Here is a 12752-nt window from a genome sequence, read left to right on the forward strand (position 1 = left end):
AATGAGATAGCGGTCCTGCAACTGGGTTGTTGCCCTCCTACAGCCCCCTCCACATCTCCTGGTGTACTGGCCTGACTCATGGTACCGGCTCCATTCTCTGGACACTGTGCTGACAGACACAGCTACCCTTCATGCCACAGCTCACATTCATGCAGTAATGTGCCATCCTCTGCATGAGTTGCACTAACTGAGCAACTTCTGTGGGTTGTAGACCGCCTCATGTTACTGTACCTCTATGGGTGAGAGCGATGACAAAATGCAAAAGTGACTAAAACAGCCAAAAAAAGATGAGGGCATAGAAATAGTCTGTGGTCACCCCCTGGAGAACCACTCCTTTATAGGGGTTTTGCTAGTTGCTTATCATTTCTACCTATTGTAGCTTCCATTTGCACAACAGCAGGAGAAATTGATTCACAGTGTTGCTTCATAACTGGACAGGTTGATTTCACAGAAGTGTGATTGATTGGAGTTACATTGGGTTGTTTGAGTGTTCCCTTTATTTTTTTTTTGAGCAGCATATATAACAGAGGCACAGGTTTAATAAATACGAATGATTGATGGGACTCCGGAAACCAACAAGGATAGTGGGAATGAGGGACCAAAGTGGTAGAACAGTAGTGAGCATGTACAACCACCATATGTGTGAATACATCGTGGTCGCACACGCTCACTGCTGTTCTACCCCTCACTGCTGCTCCATTAACGCTGCCTTTCAATAGCGACTAAGCCGGAGTCAATGACCATAGCGTATGATAATGGAGATCACTGAACAAAGTGAATACGGGGCCATGGTCACAGGAAATGGAGCAGAGATCAATTATTTTTTTTGTACATTGTCTCCTTTTCTAATGTACTTTTCTCTGTTACGGTGCTATCTGAGCCATTACCGTACATGAATAAACCTCGATGCATTGTGGTGAATGTGTAAAAAGCATGACAACTCCCAGCAGTGCTCCTCGCACCCCCAGCCGGTAGCTCATGTGCAGCAGAGGATCCAGCATTCATGAGCCATTAGGAGGCAATTATTGAGAGAAATTGTGGGACCAGTAATTGACTAAAAGCTGCCAACAAAAATGGAGATTGTAGACGGTACGTAATGGATACTTATTATTATGCAAGTCTCACTGCTTCAATTAATGGTTATGGGAAGAAGAGGGTTAATTTGCACATGCAAAAAATTACAGAATGGTCAGAACAAACTGCTGCGGAACCAAAGGATTATGGATGAGTGAAGGACATCAAGATGGTGGCATTTAATAGGAAAAGGGTCATCAGAAAATATAACCATGGCTTGTGTCATGGGCATGGCCGCTATTTTTCAGAAAATATTTTTTCAAAAGCTTCTCTCTTGAGTAGTGGGGATGTAAGGAGCAGTTCTCTTTCCACGCAGGATCCTGCCTAAGAAATTCAGATGAGGAAGGAGTGGCGAAAGAGAGGTGCACGACCTGGGTTGGCAGTGTATGGAGGACAGGTCAGGACCCACAGATTGTGTGATGCCATAACGGTGCGGTATTCCCCTCCTCTTCTACCTGAATTCTTCATCAGTGGATCACTTGCCCCATCATAGCCCTTTTACACAAGTCGCTCCAGGCTGTTAAACGACAAATCGGTGACTTGTTACTGGCCCGTTAGGCCAACAAACCTCAAAGACTGCTCGAGAGATGTTCACGGCTGTTAGCCACAAAACATGAGGGGATGGCCTTACAAACACGGGAAATGTGTGCATCTGTTGAAAAGCTGCAAGACATGCAGCTGCGGGGACTCAAAACATATTTTTCGAGTGTATGCTGTTCACATCTGCGTTGAAGGCAGGGTTGGTTCTGTGTTCACACCCTCAAACCTAAAGTACCTTGAAGGGAGCCCATCACTGGATTTGTGCCCCTTCATAGACTGCTTGGATTCAGGGTACTAAATACTCCAGATATGTGGGAGTCCTGATATAAAAGATGCAGATTTCATTATTTTTGATGTGCCATAAACCTTGTAAAATGTTATACCCCTTTCAGTTTTATCACGGCCCTTGGAATTAGTTAAATGTGACAAAATGGTACTCGAAGCAGGAAAGGTTGTGCACCCCTGTCCTAAAGTATAATGACACTGGTGGGTACAAGAAGCACAGATCTGCCGACGGTTATACCCCTCATGTGAACTGTGCCAGAGTAGGTCAACCATAGTCCTCGAATAGCACTTTCACCAGAAATCGGTCTTGTGAGTTGCTGTGATATTAATCCATCATGTAGATCAAGTCATGGATTAATATGGCCACTTATAATACGAGACGGTCACATCGAACTCGTATAGTCATCCGATCCATGGGCCATTTCATTTTGACCAGGGTATTTTTTATTTCCTTTTAGGAGGAATGGTGAAAACCCTGGTTGTGCCTGGTATTACAACTCAGCCTTGATTAAGAAGTGAATGAGGTGGAGCTGGACTGCAATACCAAGCACAACTTATGGCCAGGGGTGGCGTTGTTACATAAAGAAAGCAGCCATGTTTTCACAGTGCACTCCTGCACATGCAATACTACATGGGGACATAATTCTGAAATGTACCCTCATCGCCATCATTTGCTTCTGTGACATTATTGCAATAATGACCTCTACATAACAGCTGTCAAGACGTGCTATGGTGGGGGAAAAAAAAAAAAAAAACATGTGCCCCCATCCTATTTCCATTGTAAATCCTTTTCCAAATAGGTCTGACCTAGAGTATAAAAAGGCACGTTAAACGGTTATTTCCATCTTCATAAATGGGTATAGTCTGATAGAGCTTGTAAAAACAAGCAATTTTGCTATATACTGATTGTAAAAAAAAGTTTTGGCCATTCTTGGAGACCGACCACCGCTGCTAGACAGCTTATAATTATTGGCTATGATCGCTGGGGCATGTCGCTCCCTCCTAATCTCAGCCAGCATCAGAGCAATAGACATCAATGGTGGTCGGTTTCCTCGACAATAAGCTATAAGCAAAAAAGTGTTCATATCTCAAGAACGGATGCAAATTTCAACAAGCAGTAAATTGCAAAGCGGCTTGTTGTAACAAGCACTATCTGATGGATATCCATGGGAATAACCCTTAAATAAGTAGGGATACCACAATAATTCACTTAAAAGACAATCTGATTCCCACAACCATGAGACATTTATTCCCTGCAATGTCATACAGTTTGTCCGCCATTAGCGCTAGTGTTCTCGTTTTCTAGAATAAGTTACATCATTCTTACTATGCCACAGACACGTCGCTCTTCAGGCTCGGGCTGGGACGTCCACCCCAGTTTCAGATTATTCCTCGCTTTAAAACTCCTCTCCCAATTATTTACAGGTGGCTGCAGAAATCAGAAAACTATTTCACAAAAATTAAAAACCGGAATGAGCAGCCATGAAGAGGAGACCCCTGCCGGAGTGTTGTGCTGCCTGTAACAGGAATCCGAAGGTAACCGCGTTCCTACGACTATGTCTCTGTTGTCTGGGATGGTGCGCGGTTACTTTTCAAAGCTGTCCAAGGGGTAATGTTCCCCATAAACCTTTAGGTGCTTTTTCAAAGACTCCTCCTGTTTCTTCAGACGTGGCGGCTTTTCAGAGTAGACGTCTGTGAACATGTGATCGATACTGGGCTTCCGTTTTCGCTCTGCCTCTTCGAAAGCTTCCATGACCTGCAGAAAGAAACTGGTTGTGTTACATATACTCATTGCCAGGAGCCTGGAGAGACCTCTACGGGTACATTTTCCAAAATCCACAGCGGATTACAATGCCGAGTGTTGAAGGTGAGATTTTATGCAGAGAAAATCCGTCTGTCAATTTATGCTGCAGATTTTCACACTAGATTTTATCCTGTAAAGTGTAAGGAGTCTTGTAGGCCATGCAATGCTCCTCTGGGAAATTAAATATGCACGTTCATGTGAAAGTGTTTGAACTCTAGCGCCACCTACTGGAAACAGCCAGGAGTGTATGACAGTCTCTGAAGCAGAGGTTTAAATGTGTGGCATTTCCACAGCCAAATCTGCCTCTTTTGGACTTGCTGTGGATTTTCCAACCCATGTGGACAAACCCTTAACCCCTTAATGTCTATGGGGACTGTCACTGCATGTAAACACTCAGTTTCAGTTCAGTGCCCACAGCTGTCTGTGAAAGCTGAGAGGCACAGCAAGGGGGCAGGGACCTAGTTAACCCCTTCAGCGAACACCGAAAAAAAAAAAAAAAAAAAAAAAAAGCAAATTACCGTATGTACTCGTGTATAAGCCGATCCATGTATAAGCCGTCCCCCCTAATTTTGCCGCAAAAAACTGAGAAAACTTATGGACACGCGTATAAGCCTAGGGTTAAATGGTGGTCCAAGAAGATGCTCCATAAATACCCCCCATATGCTGCGGCACAAGGGTTAATGCTGCCCCATAAACACCCCTGTATGCTGCTCCACAAGGGTTAATGATGCCCCATAAGATGCTCCATAAATACCCCTTATTTGCTGCTGCTGCAAAAAAAAAAAAGGACACACTCACCTTCTCCGTCGCTGGGGGCCAGGTGCCGGTGTCCTGAGCCTCTGGCAGTGACGATATTCACCTGTCCTCGTTCCAAGCCGTGTACCGCTGTGTCTCCCGGATCTCTGCATTGACAGCAGAGGACGCGCACTGACTACGTCATCACGCCTTCTGCCGTCACAGCAGGAGGACCCGGAGACACAGTGGCGCACGGCTTGGAAGGGGGGCAGGTGAATATCACTCTGCCCCCGTCATACTCACCCTTCCTAGCCGCAAGGTCTTCTCTGCAGCCCCTGCTTCTCCCTCTGCCGTCTGCTTCCTGCATTCAGCTGGTCATGTGGTACCGCTCATTAAATATGTGCATATTCATGAGTTTAATGAGCGGTAACACATGACCGCTGAATGCAGGAAGCAGACGGCAGAGGGAGATGCAGGTCGCTGCAGAGAAGTGCCAGGAGAGGTGTGTGTGGTCTCTGACCCCCCCCCCCCCCGGCATATGACTCGCGTATAAGCAGAGAGGGGGACTTTCAGCCCCCAAAAAATGGGCTGAAAATCTTGGCTTATACACGAGTATATACGGTATACTTTTTCCAAGTGGTATCATCACACCGCCTGGAAAAAGTGCAATAACATGCGATCAAAAAGACGGATATAAATAAACATGGTACTGCTGAAAACGTCATCTTGTCCCACAAAAAACGAGCCGCCACACAGCATCAGACGAAAAATAAAAAAGTTATAGCTCGCAGAATAAAGTGATGCAAAAAGTCTTAGTTACTCACCGGTTAACGGTATTTTTCGGAGTCCATGACAGCACCACCTGAGAGAGGGGATCCGCCCTTTAGGAACAGGAAACCTACAGATACAAAAAGGGCGGCATCTCTCCCACGCATCAGTTGGATTACAGAGCACAGAGGACCACCATGGTTAATAGCATAACTTATCCATAATACTATACACAATTTAAATTACCCGTGTACGTATATAAGAGGAAGAAGTGCACACCCAAATTAAACTAAAGGGAGGGAATATACGGGTGCTGTCATGGACTCCGAAAAATACCGTTAACCGGTGAGTAACTAAGACTTTATTCGGTCATCCATGACCGCACCACCTGAGAGAATTACAGAGAGTAATAATTACTTTAGGGAGGGACTACAGCCTGCAGCACCCTTATCCCAAAAGAGAGGTCTGTGGAAGCACCCAAGTCTAGCCTATAATGACTATAAAAGGTGTTCGGAGAGGACCAAGTAGCCGCCTTACATATCTGGTCGATGGAGACTTCTGATCTCTCGGCCCACGAGGTCGCCATGGCTCTGGTGGAATGTGCTCTCAGCTTCACGGGTGGCGACCTGCCTTTTGAGGTGTATGCTAAGGCAATCGCTTCTCTAATCCACCTGGCTAGTGTATTCTTTGATACTCTATAACCTTTCCTAGGGCCTTGGTGGGAAATAAACAGGGCATCATCTTTCTTCCAAGGATCGGTAGCTGCCACATATTCTATAAGGCACTTCCTAACATCCAGGGTATGTAGTTTCTCTTCCTTCTTATTAGCCGGATTAGGGAGGAAGGATGGAAGGACTACTTCCTGAGTCCTATGAAAGTTAGAAACCACCTTAGGTAAATATGCTGGATCAGGTGTAAGTATTACCCTATAATTTTTAATCTGTATATAAGGAGGACGCCTAGATAATGCCTGGATGTCGCTAACTCTGCGAGCTGAGGTTAGAGCTACCAGGAAAGCTACTTTGAGGGACAGGTTTTTTATGGAAGCTGATGAAATAGGTTCGAATGGAGCTTCCGTCATGGCCGTGAGGACTAGATTCAAGTCCCATGGCATGAATCTATCCTTCACTACCGGCCTGGATCTTCCTGCTGCTTTAATGAACCTACTGATCCAGTAATTACACGCGATGTTGCAACTAAAGAGGGCCCCTAAGGCTGCTACTTGTACTTTAAGGGTACTAGTGGAAAGCCCCATGTCCAGACCTTTCTGAAGAAATTCTAAGATCTGATTTATAGGTGTTGAACCCTCAGCGATTATTCCCGAGCTCTGAAGGAATTTCTTCCAAATTCTAACATAGATTTTGGTAGTAATGGCCTTTCTACTTTTAAGAAAGGTATTAATTAAGTCTGGGGAGAGGCCTTTATCTTTTAAGAGTGCCCGCTCAAACTCCACGCCGTCAGATGTTGGCCAGCCACCTGAGGATGGAAGACTGGGCCCTGGGATAGGAGATCCGGGATGTCCGGAAGAACCCAAGGATCGGACACCGACATGGTCCTGAGGCAAGAAAACCAAGCCCTCCTGGGCAAAAAGGAGGCGATGACTATAACCCTTGCTCTGTCTTTCCTGATCTTTCGCAACACCAAGGGTAGTAGCGATAGGGAAGGGAAGGCGTATGCTAGCCTGAAGTCCCACTTTATCAGAAAGGCATCTACCGCCAGGGGGTTCTCTCTGGGATTTAGGGAGCAGAATAGTCTCAATTTTCTGTTTTCTTTGGTGGCGAAGAAGTCTACCTCTGGCTGTCCCCACCTTTGCACAATCAGGTGGAAGATCGAGATGTTTAGGGACCATTCTCCTTGCCTTAGCAGATTGCGGCTTAAGAAATCTGCCATAATGTTTTCTTTCCCTTTTATGTGTAGCGCTGTCAAAGATAGAAAATGCTGCTCTGCTAGTTGGAACAACCGTTCTGCCACATTCATCAGGGGTTTGGAACGAGTCCCGCCTTGGTGGTTGATATAAGCCACGGTGACCTGATTGTCGGAGAGCACTCGGACATGATGGCCCTGTAGATACATAAGTAGCTTCTTAGCTGCCTGTTCTACTGCTGACAATTCTTTCAAATTAGATGACATATTTATCTGGTGCTGGTCCCATAGGCCCTGGACCACGACCTCACCCATATGAGCCCCCCAGCCAGAAGGGCTAGCATCCGTAGTGACTATGCGGCATATGTCGAATTCCCAGGGAACTCCTCTGGATAAATTATCCTTGTCCAGCCACCACCCTAGGGACTCCCTTGTGTTTCAAGACAAGGTTAGCTGGCCTTCTAAGTAACCTCCGAGGATTCTTTGATGCAGTAAATCCTTGCCCTGAAGTGTTCTTGAATGAAACTGGGCCCACTGCACCGCTGGGATACAGGAGGAAAGGGAACCCAGAAGGGACATGGCTTTCCTGAGGGACATGGTGGGGTTATTGGAAGCATTTAGGACCCGATAGTGTAAGCGAACAAGCTTCTCCGGAGGCAGACGGCATTCCTGTTTCTCAGAATCTAGAATCAGGCCTAAAAACTGCTGGATTTTCATCGGCTGTAACCGAGATTTTTTGATATTCAGCAGCCATCCTAACTGCTCCAGGGCAGACATTGCCCTCTGTAGCTGTTCCGTACAATGTTTTGCCGTTTTTCCTATAATCAGGAAGCCATCTAAGTAGGGTACTACTAGAATGTCAGATTCACGTAGATGGGCCATAACTTCCGCTACTACTTTGGTAAACACATGGGGAGCGACTGCCACCCCAAAGGAGAGGGCCGCATATTGGAAATGTTCAACTGACCCATTTAACTGAACCGCCACTCTGAGGAAGCGCTGATGAGCTGCATGAATGGGTATATGGTAGTAAGCATCTTTTGAAACAACAATTTTATTGTTGAATTAATTGTTTCCATTTTAAATGGGCGTATAACCAAGAATTCATTGAGGGACTTAAGATTAATTATAGTCCTAAAGGAACTGTCTGGCTTGCGGACCAGGAACAGAGGGGAGTAGAAACCTTTCCCCCTTTCTCCTTCTGGAACCACAGTTAGGACCTTCTTAAGGCAAAGATCATGAACCTCGGCCTCCAGGGCAGCTTGTTCTGATGTGGAGGACCTGATTGCCCTTCGAGCTGCGTTAGATAACCCTGCGGATCTAGCCGCCATCCTTGCAGAGTCTGCCGAGGCATCAGCCAGGAAAGCAGCGGCACTCTGGATGATTGGTAGGGTTTTCCGAATGGATGCTCTTGAGGCTCCGTCTCTCAGATGGGAATCCAGTTGATCTAGCCAGACCATCATGGATCTGGCTGTACAAGTGGCAGCTATCGCTGGTCTTAGGGCGCCTGCTGACATCTCCCATGTTCCCTTTAGAAAGGAATCCGCTTTTTTATCCAGCGGGTCTTTTAGGGAAGCCATGTCATCGAAAAGGATGGAAGATTTTCTGGAGGCTTTGGCTACTGCCGCGTCCAGCTTAGGGGCCTTATCCCATCTGTTCACCACTGGGTCATCAAATGGGTACCTTACCTTCGTTTGAAGGTCGGTGGCAAGGAGCCTCTTTTTTCGGGTTTTTTCCACTCCCTATCTATTAAGCTCTGGACCTTATCATTTAAAGGGAAGGCCCTGCGCTTCCTGGGATCTAGACCTCCGAACATCACGTCCTGTGCCGAAAGTTCTGGTTTTGAGTCTGTTACTCCCATGGTGGACCTTATTGTTTTAACCAGTTTGTCCATCTGGTCGAACGGGAAGCAGAAACGGCTCGAGTCTTCCTCCGAAGAAGACGAAGTGGAGGCCGGGGAATCCGAGGAGTCATTGTTCCTAGGAGCAACCGAGGACTCCGAACCTGAGAAGCTAACTTCTCTCCCCCTAGAAGAATCCCTTTTTGACAGGGCTTTCATTTCTGTCCTGATTATTTCTCTCAGGCTTGTGGTGAAATCCGGCGTTTCTTCCGCTACCTGTAAGGACTGGGGAGAATGTAAGGGCCTGTCAATCTATCCCTGGCCCTCGTTCCCTTCCAACCCCTACCGTTTGTCGCACACATGGCTGACATAATCTTTTGGGGTGGCCGTCTGGCAAGGGGCAACTACAGAGGGCACATAAGGGAACACTGCATCAGGGTACATTCACGAAGATCTCTTACCCATGCAGATGAGGCAGGTACCGGATCACGGAGGGAGGCAGGAGGGTCCTTTAGCCGGGAGGAACTTCCGCGGCTCTGTTCACTCGATCGTTTTTTCTTCTGCTGGCCACTCGCATGAGGCTTCGCCACGGCCTCCTTCTGTGGCCGCTCCTGTATCTCGTCCTGCTGCTCTATGGGGGCTTCTGTCGTATCCATCGCAGGGCCTTCAGAAGCACCCCCGCAGCGTTGTCTCCTGCCTTTTAAGGCCTCCCTGTACCCGGGTCAGCAGGGTTCTGGCGCGGCACCTCCCCAGCATCCGAGACCCCCCCCCCCCCGCCACGGGGACAGCGCGTCCCCCCGGACAGCCGCGCACACGCGGCGCACACTGGAAAGCCGGCCGGCACCCGACTTCCGGTTTTGGCGTCCCCCGCCCTGCCCCTTCCGCCGCGTCACTTCCGCCATGCGTCAGAGACCGCGGGAGCGTGCGGAACGGAGCCGGCAGGGCGCCCCCGGCTCTGGTGTGCCCACCGCCCCCATATGCGCCCGCCTGCGCCCGCCGACCACCGACCCGGGAGGATGACCGGACCCCAGGGGGGAGACTCAGGAGGGGCCTGCATACGTACCTGGTGCCCGCACTTTGGAGACGGCTGTCCACCGGACCCTATACTCCACCTGCTCCAACCACAGCCGTGGCGACCTACCCGGCCCCACCGTGGTGCTTCCAGGGACCCCGAACTGGACCGAGGTAGGAGATCCCCCCGCTACCTGAGTCGGTCAGCCGGCCTGGGAATCCCTCGTCGACTCCATGACGGACGATCTGTAGGGAGTCCTGTCCTCTAGGAACAGGAAACCAACTGATGCGTGGGAGAGGTGCCGCCCTTTTTGTATCTGTAGGTTTCCTGTTCCTAAAGGGCGGATCCCCTCTCTCAGGTGGTGCTGTCATGGACGACCGAATAAATTATTTTTTCTATAAAAGTTTTTATTGTGTAAAAAACAAAAAAATATATAGATGAGGTATCGCTGTAATTGTAGTGACCCGAAGAGTAAAGCTGCCATACTAATTTTACCACATGCGGAACGGAGGAAAAAAAAAACAAAAAACAATTCCTGAATCGCTAGTTTTTGTTCATTCTGCCTCCACAAAAATCGGAATAGAAGGCGATAAAAAAACATTACGTGCCCGAAAAAGGTACCAATAAAAAAGTCAGCTCGTCCCGCAAAAAACAAGCCCAGACATGTCTGTCGGAATATGGAAAAATGATAGCTCTCAAAATGCGGCGATGCAAAAATTTCTTCCAAAAAAATTCCAAAAAAAAAAAAAAAAAAAGCGTCTTTTAGTGTGTGACAGAAGCTAAACATGAAAAAAGGATATAAATCAGATATCGCTGTGAGCGCACCGATCCGAGAAATAAAGTCGCCTAGTCACTAATACCGCACGAGGAACGGCGTAAAAAATAAAACTAATTCTTCACCTTTTGTGGATTTGTGAATTCTGCCTCTCAAGGATCGCAGTAAGGCGATCACAGTGGTTTACCCCCACATATGGGGTATCAGCCTACTCAGGACAAATTGCACAACAACTTTTTGTGTCCAATTTCTCCTGTTACCCTTGTGAAAATAAAAATTTAGGGGCAAAAAGATCATTTTTGTGGAAAAAAATATGATTTTTTAATTTTCACGGCTCTACGTTATAAACTTCCGTGAAGCACTTGGGGGTTCAAAGTGCTAACCACATCTATATATATATAAATGCCCTAAGCAGCTTCCGGTTGTAACAACTTCCGTCCAGTTGTAACCGGTGACGTCACCACACACCTCTTTCCATGTTAACCCTCAACACACACACTCCTCTCACCTTTCACCATCTCCACTCACTCTTTCACTCCACATACGACCCTTTCTCTCACTCCGTCTCTCATACTCACGCCGTCATCGCCGCTGATCCACGATCCCCGACATCTTCTTCCGCCGGCGCCATCCTGGATCCAGACGTCCTCCACGCCGGCGACGCCATTTTGGATCGGCGAAATCCCGCGATAGTCAAGATGGCGTCGCCGCAAGAACATGTCGCCGGCGTGGAGGACGTCGGGATCCAAAATGGCGTCGGCGAAATCTCGCCGACGCCATTTTGGATCCCGACGGTATCCACGCCAGCGACATGTTCCTGCGGCGACGCTATTTTGGATCGGCGAAATCCCGCGATACTCAAGATGGCGTAGCCGCAAGAATATGTCGCCGGCGAGGACGACGTCGGGATCCAAAATGGCGTCGGCGAAAACTCGCAGACGCCATTTTGGATCCCGACGTCGTCCACATGTTCTTGCGGCGACGCCATCTTGACTATCGCAGGATTTCACGATACTCAAGATGGCGTCGCCGCAAGAACATGTCGCCGGCGTGGACAACGTCTGGATCCAGGATGGCGCCGGCGCAAGAAGATGTCGGGGATCGTGGATCAGCGGCGATGACGGCGTGAGTATGAGAGACGGAGTGAGAGAAGGGGTCGTATGTGGAGTGAAGGAGTGAGTGGAGATGGTGAAAGGTGAGAGGAGTGTGTGTGTTGAGGGTTAACATGGCAAGAGGTGTGATGCTATCGCATCCTCCCGATGCGATAGCATCGGGCCATAATCTAGTATCTAGATAAGCTCCTTGGGGGGGGGGGGGGGGGTCTAGTTTCCAAAATGGGGTCACTTGTGGGGGGGGGGGGGGGGTTCCACTGTTTAGGCACATCAGGGGGTCTCCAAACGCGACATCACCCGCAGACCATTCCATCAAAATCTGCATTCCAAAACGGCGCTCCTTCCCTTCTGAGCTCTGTCATGCGCCTAAACAGTGGTTCCACCCCACCTATGGGGTATCAGCGCACTCAGGACAAATTGCACAACAACTTTAGGATCCTGTTACCCTTGGGAAAATAAAAATTGGGGATGAAAAGATCATTTTTGTGGAAGAAATATGATTTTTTAACTTTACGGTTCTACGTTATAACCTTCTGTGAAGCCCTTGGGGGTTCAAAGTGCTCACCACACATTTAGATAAGATCCTTGGAGGGGGGGGGGTCTAATTTCCAAATTGGGGTCATTTATGGGGGGTTTCCACTATTTAGGTACATCAGGGCCTCTCCAAACGCGACATGGCGTCCGCTCTCGATTCCAGCCAATTTGACATTCAAAATCTCAAATGGTGCTCCTTCCCTTCTGAGCACTGCCGTGCGCCTAAAGATTGGTCTTCCTCCACACATGGGGGTATCGGTGTACTCAGGAGAATTTGCACAACAAATATTGTGATTCATTTTCTCCTGAAACCCTTGACAAAATAAAAAAAAAAAATTGCGTCCAAAGAAAAATTTTGGGGAAAAAAAAGTTAGATATTTTTCCTTCCACATTGCTTCAATTCTTGTGAA

The 12752-nt window shown here is 47.9% G+C and overlaps 1 protein-coding gene across 1 annotated transcript in view; it reads right to left on the minus strand.

Annotated features, from left to right (window-relative positions):
- Window positions 1-3122: 3122 nt before the first annotated feature.
- Window positions 3123-12752, minus strand: part of BCKDHA (branched chain keto acid dehydrogenase E1 subunit alpha) — a 37502-nt gene continuing 27872 nt past the window's right edge. Inside the window, exon 9 of the mRNA XM_073549138.1 lies at window positions 3123-3655. Within this exon, the coding sequence (XP_073405239.1) occupies window positions 3485-3655 (171 nt within the window). The 3' untranslated portion in view covers window positions 3123-3484. The remainder of the gene's footprint in view (window positions 3656-12752) is intronic.

Source organism: Dendrobates tinctorius, unplaced genomic scaffold (assembly GCF_039654945.1).
Source record: "Dendrobates tinctorius isolate UK_male_01 unplaced genomic scaffold, ASM3965494v1 ptg000158l, whole genome shotgun sequence".
Classification (NCBI taxonomy): domain Eukaryota; kingdom Metazoa; phylum Chordata; class Amphibia; order Anura; family Dendrobatidae; genus Dendrobates; species Dendrobates tinctorius.